General features: G+C 56.8%; 1 protein-coding gene across 1 annotated transcript in view; it reads right to left on the bottom strand.

Annotated features, from left to right (window-relative positions):
- LOC111727879 (high affinity cGMP-specific 3',5'-cyclic phosphodiesterase 9A-like) overlaps positions 1-8,511 on the bottom strand; it is a 38,948-nt gene extending 30,437 nt beyond the window's left edge. Inside the window, exon 1 of the mRNA XM_023518118.1 lies at positions 8,392-8,511. Coding sequence (XP_023373886.1) covers positions 8,392-8,460 — 69 coding nt within the window. The 5' untranslated portion in view covers positions 8,461-8,511. The remainder of the gene's footprint in view (positions 1-8,391) is intronic.
- Between the last annotated feature and the right edge of the window lie 535 nt (positions 8,512-9,046).

Here is a 9,046-nt window from a genome sequence, read left to right as displayed (position 1 = left end):
GACCAGGATGGACCCTTCACAGTGCAGACCGGGGTCACTCCACCTCTACAGACCAGGATGGACCCCACACTGTGCAGGCCGGTGTCACTCCACCTGTATAGACCAGGATGGACCCGAAACCCACAAGCCCTGGTATGCCTGGAGCAAGCTGTTGTTCAGTTGCTCCCGTGAGGGTGCACTCGGTGGCTCTGCTGTTCTCACCCCTGCCTCACAGCTCAGCTCCGATAGTCCCCCGATAGTTGGGGGAGAAACTGAGGGCATTTGTGTTCTTTTCTTTGATGAGGGAATGAGTGACAGGAGGGTGCATTGGGGGCTAATTTGGGAAGGAGTCACACAATGTCACTAAACGGAAAGGACCCAAATCCTAGCCCCTTCACTGTGCAGATTATGCCTGCACACAGCCTGTGTCGGGACAGTGGTGTGGTGCACAGAGGCCATGTGGCAATGGCAATGGGCAGCTGCGGGCTCTCCTAGCCAGGCAGGGGTGTTGGGCTGCCTTAAACCCAGGGTCTGGACACATAAGTAAACAAGTAAGGTGTCAGCAGCTATGCAGCACTTGCTGGGTGCTGGCACTGGACGTGCACTAACATGGTCATCTTCCCCAAAGCTGTGACGTGGATGCCCCTTCCCTCGCCTCACAGACTGAGGCACACAGGGCGAGTGACTTGCCCAGCAGGAGCCACACGGCTCCTGGGTCCCCACACAGACAAACCGGCCCTGCCTATGCACCCAGCGTGTCACCATGCCTGCAGGCGCATCTGTCCTCCCTGGACAGGTCCTCTCCACATCACAGAGCAGTGTAGCACAGTGTGACTGAGGACCCAGGAGGGGCTCCAGCAACATAACAAAAAACTCCACTGTGACGGGCCAACCCTTGGCTGACTGAGGGAATAGGAATAGAAATGACCAAGGCTTGAAAACCGTTAGGCAGATCCATGGAGTCGTCTGCTGTACATGGATCAGAAGGCGTGTGGTGGGGAGTGCTCAGAAAGGAAGGGGATTCTGACACAGGCCTCCACGTGCGTGCGGGATCCCAGGGGCTTTATGCTGAGTGAATAAGCCAGTCCCAAGAGGGCAGACATGGTGCCGGCCCACTTGTGTGAGGTCCCTGCAGCAGGCAGAGCCACACAGACAGAAAGGGGGGTGGGGCTGGGAGGGGAGGAGGATCTTTGACTTACAGGGACTGAGTTTCAGGGATGAGCAGAAAGTTCTGGAGCTGAGTGGTGACAGCTGCACCATAGTGTGGACATACTGAGCACCATGGAACTGTGCACCAAACGTGGTTAAAACGGTGCACTGAATGTTGAGTATATTTTACGACAATTTTTAAAACTGAAAAAAGAACTAGGCAGAAAATCTAAAGCAAACTGAATAAAGCGTCTGGGCTCTTCTTTTAATTGTTTCTAGACTGGGTTTGGGGGGGTGGATATTGGGAGTTTCTGTTTAGGCCAAATGCCCTGTGCTGCCCATCTTTGTCCAGCTTTGGGATCTGGGAAGAGGAGTCACGGCAGGGGAGGGGGACAGGAATCTGGGATTGGGGTCTAGGCCAGTAAGCTGTACTGCAACTGGAAATGCTTCTTTCTGAGCTTGAAGGTGTTGGGAGCCACCTCCAGGGCAGCTGGTGCACTGGGACAGTGACCCACAGTGCAGCTGTGTACTGGGGCGCCCAGGAAGAGGTGCACGTGCTGGGCAAACTCCTGCAGACCTTCACCTGTGAGCTGTCTTAGAATGCTTTGTCCTGAAAAAGGATGGGGTGCCCTGGAGGTGTAGAAGCTCAAACACAAAAGCAGGAGGCGGACAGTCCTGAGCTGAGCAAGGGGTGTGCGCTGCGTCTCAATGCTTCACAAGCTTAGCACTAACTCACGGACTGCGTCCTGGGAGCAGCTGTCCTCACAGGCTCCAGCGCCTGCCTCTGTGCAGCTGAAGCCATGCCCTGCCCGGCTGTTTGTCTGGCTGAGTTGGGAGGAAGCCCCAGAGCACAGAGACCCCTCATCTGGGGTAGAACTGGCTGGCCAGCTGCCGCTGTCTTATCTGGGGGGGGGTCCCTGGGTCCCTCTGTGCATTCTGGGGACTCTCTTGACCCTCTATGCCAAAGACCTTCCTGATTCCCCAGGGGCGAGGCCTGCTGGGTTACCTGCAGCCAGGTGAGTGAGCATTTGGTTGGGGCAGGGTTCTGTGTGGTGAGGGTTCCCTGTGGTGTGTCTTCCATTCCCGGGCAGGATGGGGCCATAGGGTCCAGGCTCTCAGTGACCTCAGGTTAGAAGATGTCTGCTCTTTGCTGCCTCCCTGCCCAGCTTGTGCCCCAAGGCACCCCCACTGCTGGCACTGAGGTCAGTGCCTGCTGTGTCCCTGTGTCTCTCATTTGTATGCCAGTTCATCTGAGGCACCAGTGGGGACACCATGCCCTTCCTCTGAGCCTGCTTTCTCTTGCAGAGCACCAGAGCTGTCTCCTGCACCTCTGAGGCCACAACACAAACTGGACAGCCCAGACTGGTGGTGCCTGGCAGTGGCACCCAGGGACTGAGGCCCTAAGGACTGCCTCCCTCTTCATGGCTTCCTAGGGGTTTAGAGTCACAGTGGACTCAGGAGAGTCACAAAATCAGTGTCAGGAAGGCTCCTGCCATGGCTTCATCCACATCTGCAAGTCAGCAGGTTTGGGCATGAGAAGTGCCTTGGGGCTGTTCAGCGCCCACACCTGCAGGACCAGAGAGGGCATTAGTGGGCCTCCTCACGTGCCCTGCTCTGCTCTGCGCCCACATTGCTCAATGTCATCTGCATGGTCACCCTAGGGGAGACACCATTGTTCATACACTTCACTAAGGATAAAAGATGGCCAGGCCTCCTAGCTAGCAAGCAGCAGAGCCAGACACAGTGAAGCTGCCTGTCTCAGGACCAGCCCCCACACCCCGTGTGACTGCCTGGAGCACAGGAGCCCTCCAAGATAGGGCAGCCCTGCGTTTAGTCTGAGGGGTTTCTAGGTCATGAACAGTCAGCCCCCAAGTCATCCCCTCCCAGAACTCTGGACCCGGGAAATGTCTGGCCAAAGAGGCCACACCAAAGTGAAGGGGAAGCCAGCAGTATGTCCTCGGCCAGTGCTCGGAGGGACCGCGTTTCTAGTCCTTCCTTGGGGACAGTGCCTGCTGGAGCATCTCTGGCAGTCGGCACTAATGGCTGAGACTGCTTGAGAGAAAAGAAACCAACAACCGAGATGCTCACTGACCTTCACAGCCCGGCTTTCCCCGGTGGAGGCGCAGGAGTCACCCCCAGTTGGGGCTCAGGATACAAAGGGGCCTGCAGTGAAAATGCTCCCTGTCCCCCATGGGTACCCCCCAATTCTTATACTGACAACCCCTCTTTCTCCAGCTTCTCTTGGTCCAATGAACTTATATTACCATTTTCAAATGTTTAAATATCTGAAATTATAAACAAGGAACAGGAAGATGACAATATGCTGGCACTGGGGATGACAGCCAAGGAGAGCTGCCAGGTGCCTGGGTTGGGGAGTAGCTGGCCGTGCTGGGCCAAAAGACTGGGGATGGTGAGCCTGGCCATGGGGTGTCCCTGCAGAGGAAGCAGAGACCCACACAATTGAGTAATGGGCACGGTGTGTGGGGGCACAGCAGGCACATGCCTCCAACTTGACCTGGGCCGGAGCAGGTGAACTCTTCAAACAGGGCATTTGAGATCCAGGCATCCTTAAACTACAGCCTGCTGGCCACATGTGGCCTGCCAAGGACATTTATCTGGCCCACTGGGTGTTTTTGCTGCCGCTGCCTATCCTGCTTAGCTTAAAGTGACCAGATTTTAACATTGGTAAAGCAGGACACCATTGACGGGGGCGGGGTAGGGGCGGGGCAGGGCAGGGCCTGACAACAATGCAAACTTTGATAAGCACTTCTCGATAATCACTTCTCAACAATTATTTGTTATTATTGCAGTTTAACATTATAAAATTAACAAAAATAATATAATACTCATATCCTGGTGAAATAGCCAAATGGCAGCCAAGAACTGTATATTCCCTTCCTGTTCTCCCACCTGTTTGTGCATTCTTTCCAAAAATCGAGACCTTTTTAAAACGTTGCGGGACATGGGACAAATTGTTAAAAATTGGGACTGTCCTGCCAAAAGCGGGACGTCTGGTCACCCTAGCTTACCAGCCAACTCGTCCTAGGTCTGCAGTCCAGCCCTCCAACGTTCTGAGGGACAGTGAACTGGCCCCCTGTTTAAAAAGTTTGAGGACCCCTGACCTAAACAGTCAGCTTGAAACTCCACTTCACGTTTGTGCCAAAGGCAGGAAATGAAGGCAGAGGGGCCTGGAGGCCACTAGGAGACAAGGCCTGGGCAGAGCAGGGACAGGGAGAAGCAGGAAGCTAGGAGAAAGCTTCCCCAGGCCTACAAGCTGGAGGTGGCCTACAGGATCTCCAAGTGCAAGGGGGAGGGCCGAGCCAAAGGGGAACATCTAGGGGACCCACCAAGTCTGACCTTGGGCCCCAACAGGACCAGACTGGGTAGAAGACAGAACAGTCATGAGCAGCCCCTCATGCCAGTGCTGAGAGGACAGCCCTGGGCTCTGGCCGACCAAAGGGGCAGTGGCAGGTGGGGCACAGCCACCATGGCAAACTGGGAACTGGGAAGGGTCTTCACTCCAGCTGTGTCCTAATGCTGCCTTTCTTGTCTGTGGGAGCACAGGGGGATCCCCATGTTTCAGAGTAGAAGGAGCTTGGCTGACTCAGTGGCTATCTACACATTAAGGCCAGCTCCAGCTGCACAGCAGCCCTGAGCTGCTGAGGGGGCAGGAGGTGGGTAGGAAGACATGGACGGCCCCGAGGGACCTGCCTACCAGCCCAGGGTGCTCAGTCTCGCCCAGATGTGGCTTTTCACCAGACCCAAGCCCGAGGCCCTCAAGGCCCTGCTTTTGCTCATTCAGAAGGTTGGCAAACTCAAGCCCAGATCTGGAAGGCATTCTCATCCCCCAGAGCCAAGGTCACTGGCCCTGACATCCCTGGGTGGGGGCACACCCTTCCCCACAGCAGGAGAGAGGCAGGTTCTAAGGCCAGGGGAGGCTGAGGAAAGCAAAAGCACCCCCCAGGCGCAGGAGCCCCACCTACCCCCTTCAACAGCTTCTCTGAGGGAGGGCTCAGTTGAGGGGCACACAGAGAACCACTGGCCTGGTGAAACCGTCCTTGGGCCAATCAACAGCTCCTGACCCAGGTCGTCCTGGCGGCCACCTGGTCTGCACAAAGGGCTCCTCCCTCCTAAGGTTGAGCTCCACTGTCCCTCAAGCCCTGCCCGTGGTGGCAACCTGGGCCCCCTCGCTGGCTACCTGGGTTGTAGCACCTGCTGCTGTGTGCCACCCTGCTTTTCAGGGGGGTGAGGCCTGGCACCCACTCAGGCCAGAGGGGACACCCTGGGGAGCTATCGCTTAACGGGGCTTGTCACAGACCCTGAATGTCACGTTCACTCTGGACCCCAACCCTCAGCACCTGGCAGGCGCTGTACACACGCATGTGGCCTCTGACTAGGTGATTTGCCCGACGCCATGGAATTCTTACGACGGCAACACCATTGTGATCCCCCTGTCTATAACTGAGACAGCAGTGACACAGGGAGGTGACATCATCAACACTGGAGGGGGAGGTGGTGAGACTGAGACACTGTTTGACTCTAGGGCACCAGTGTTCAGCCACCTTGGAGGCCTGATCCAGGAGACAAGCTGCCCCAGCCCCAAGAGCTGATGCTGTACAACCTTGAGGGACAGAGACGGCAGCCCCCGATTCCTGTGGACAAGCTTTATAGGCTGGGCAAAGACAGGGCATGAGGCACGTCCAGCCTAGGGCCTTCCCTGAGAAAACTTCAGATCTTCCACCCTAAGCTTTGCTGGAGTAGATGTCACCTCCTTTTCCTCTCCCCTGTCTTCTCAGGGGAAAGCTGGAGTGGCCGGGGGTTAGGAACTAAAGGGATCAAGAGCACAGACAACATAAGAGCCTCTGGCTCGCCCCGTCAGCAGGACTGATGCCTGGGGTGCAGAACAGCACAGGGGCAGAACGCAGCAGGCACCTCACATGGGGACCTGCAGCATTTATTCAGAATGGCAGCTGATGTCAGCACTACAGAGGGTGCTCTCAGCAGGGCTGAGCTGCTACAGCCAGTCTGGGAAGTGAGGGAGAGTTTGTCATGCTCCAAACCCCCAATGCATCCGCTCTCCAGCACAGCTGAAAGTGCAACGAGGAGCACGCCCTGTGGGGTTTAAAACATGAGGTGGAGGGCAAGAAGCAGGGCCAGGGACAAGCAGTGGATCTGCAGGCAGCAGAGGCGCGAGACCACAGTGCCTCCTCCCTGTTTGTACTGGAGACAGGACATTTACAGAACAGAGAACGCACTTAACGCCAGTGGTGTGGCGATGTCAGGCGCTGCTGGCATCCTCCCCTTCACTTCCTGTAGCAGGCTACAGAGCAGATGTTGTCAACCCTTCTGCACAGGCAAGCAGCCCCCAGCAGCCCAGTGACTTGCTTACGCTCATGGTCACGGTCACAGAAAGTGGTGGAGCCAGCATTCAGCATGAGACCCGCCTCTCGGAGGGCAGGTGCCCCCATCTGGGGGTTTCCTTCCTGGAGGTCATGACAGCACTGATGTGTCAACTGGGAGAAACAGTCCCATCTGCCACATCGGGCTCGGCTTCCCCTCTTGTCCTCCATTTTTACCCACTTCTAAGATACCTGCTGCTGGGACACATTTGGGAAGTTTTAAGGAGGGACCTGACATTGTTGACCTGGTAACAATTTGCCTCTTTAAAAAGATTTTTAAAAAGTCAAGTTTTGTCTAAATTCTCATCTGTTGGGGAAGAAAAAGTGTGCTCATGTCCCTGAGTGCGTGTTTGCGTGTGCACACACGTGTGTGTGTATACATGGAGATGTGTGCACACGCATGTCTTTCTATGTCCACGTGTGTATATGTGCATACATGTGTGTGCATGCCTTTGTTGGTGTGCATGTGTATGCATGTTTGTGAATGGATGTGTGTGCACTGGAGCATGTGTGTTCATGTTTGTCTGTGTGTGCACAGAAGTGCACACTGGAGCAGGGAAATATTTAAGGGAGGGAAGCAGGGAAGCTATTACATTTCTATATAGCTGCAGGCACCTGGTCCTGGAAGTCAGGGCAACTGGGTCTAGTTGTGCACCTGCCATTGACTAACTGCTCACCACTGATGAAATGGGGGGTTGACACCTGCCTGGAAGACGTTCCCTACTCTCAGGTGTCTGAGTCTGTGAAGTGGCTGCAGCGAGGGAAGCAGGGCTGCACTTCCCATTTCATGGGGACCAACCAAGCTGGATCCAGGGCGAGGTGGCTTTTTGGCTTAAATCTGCTGATTAAGGTGGCTGAGTGCACATCTGAGAAACGGAGAGCCCCAGACCTGGCAGGTGCCTGCTCCGCGCCTGGCTGGGGCATCTGCCCGGGTTCCCTCTGCTCCCAGTGCTCCCTCCACTGCCAGGTGAGAAGCAGGGGCTCACTCAGGGGGCTCACTCAACCTTCTCAAACGTCCGTGGAGTCTGGGAACAATTTCCTCACAATGGCTTTTCCCCAGGGACTTTAGGGGGAGCTAAGGAGAATCCCTCAGCAACCGAGCTCGCTCATTGTCCCTCTCTGCCAATCAGAAGGAGGGGTCCAGGGACGGGGGAGGGGGTTAGCAGGGGAGGGGACCTGAACAAAGGGGGGTCTGTTCTGAAGCCCTCTCCTGTGTAACTTAAGTTGGTTAGGGAAACCCAACATTGGGAGGACTTCCCATCTCCAAACCGGAGGGCAGGTGATCTGTAGAACAGGACCCACAGGCACCCAGTCTCTCTGCATTTGGGAAACTGTAGCACTCTCAGTGCCCCTCTGCTGTCTGGGCTGACTGTCCGCGGGGACGAGGTGGGGATCAGCCCCTGACACGCTGGCCTGCCCCTCACACCTGCCCCCTCCCGCCAGCGCCCTCCACTGACAGTGACCAGGGGCTGTCCCGCAGGTCTGGGAATGTCTGACCTGGAGGTCTTTCCACCAGAAATTAAACGCTTAACGTACCAACCTTTGAATGTAAAAACTCAGCCTAACCTCCTCAATTTTTTTTAAAAGCTCTGCCTATGAAAAAGAAAAATGCCCCCCACCCCGTGAGTTGCCCCTTCTCGCAGGAAGCCGGCGCTTGGGGAGCCCATCCCGCGCCCCGGCTGGAGGCCCAAGCTGGCGGAGCGCACGGAGGCCGCAGCCAGACCTGGGCCGCGCGGACTCAAAGACAGCCCCCACCCCTCGCTGTCCCTGTGTCCTCGGGCTCTGTCCCTCGGGCTCCCAGTGCTGTCCCCCGGCGGGGCTCGGCGTAGCGGGGGCGCGGCCGCGGCAAGGCAGGGAGGGGTACCTTCTGAATGCGCCCATCGATGTCCAGGTAGATGGCCTTGGGCCGGTAGCTGGAAGAGCCGGATCCCATCTTGTGCCCAGCGGCTGCACTTGGACTTTTTACTGTACTTTCCGAGGCCAGCCACCGGGAGGGCGGGGAGCGGGAGGGGGCGGCGGGGGCGCGCAGCCAACCAGAGCCGCTGTGCCGTAGGGTCTCCGCGCCGCCTCCGCCGCCTCCGCACCCTCCTCCTCCTTTCTCGAGCTCCGGCTCCGCTAGCGCTCGGCCGCTCCGGGCTCGAGCGCTGCTCCTCCCAGCTGCCCGCCTCTCCTCTGCCTCCCTCCCTCCCTCTCAATCTCTCCGCTCCCTTTCCGTCTCTCTCTTCTCTCCCTCACCCTCCTCTTCCCACTTTAAGGCACACCCCCTTCTTCTTCCTTTTGACTCCAGCCACCTTGGGGCAGGGCCAGGTCGGCAGCCTGTCTCCAGATGTCCTCTGGACAGATATCCGTAGGACCACCTTTGCCTCCCACGTGGTCAGCCAGCCATCAGCAGACTGGGCTGACAATGCCCCGAGCGGTTGCTATGGTTGTTACCCAGACCCAAGCCCACTTAGCACCAGAAACGTTCAGGCTTCCTCTCTCCCATTGGAATAGAAAATGGGAAATTTTCCTTCTCATTC

Source organism: Otolemur garnettii, unplaced genomic scaffold, assembly GCF_000181295.1.
Source record: "Otolemur garnettii isolate 467f Iridium unplaced genomic scaffold, OtoGar3 scaffold00128, whole genome shotgun sequence".
Taxonomy (NCBI): Eukaryota; Metazoa; Chordata; class Mammalia; order Primates; family Galagidae; genus Otolemur; species Otolemur garnettii.
The sequence above is the reverse complement of the archived record's forward strand: the minus strand, read 5'-3'. Positions and strand labels throughout refer to the sequence as shown.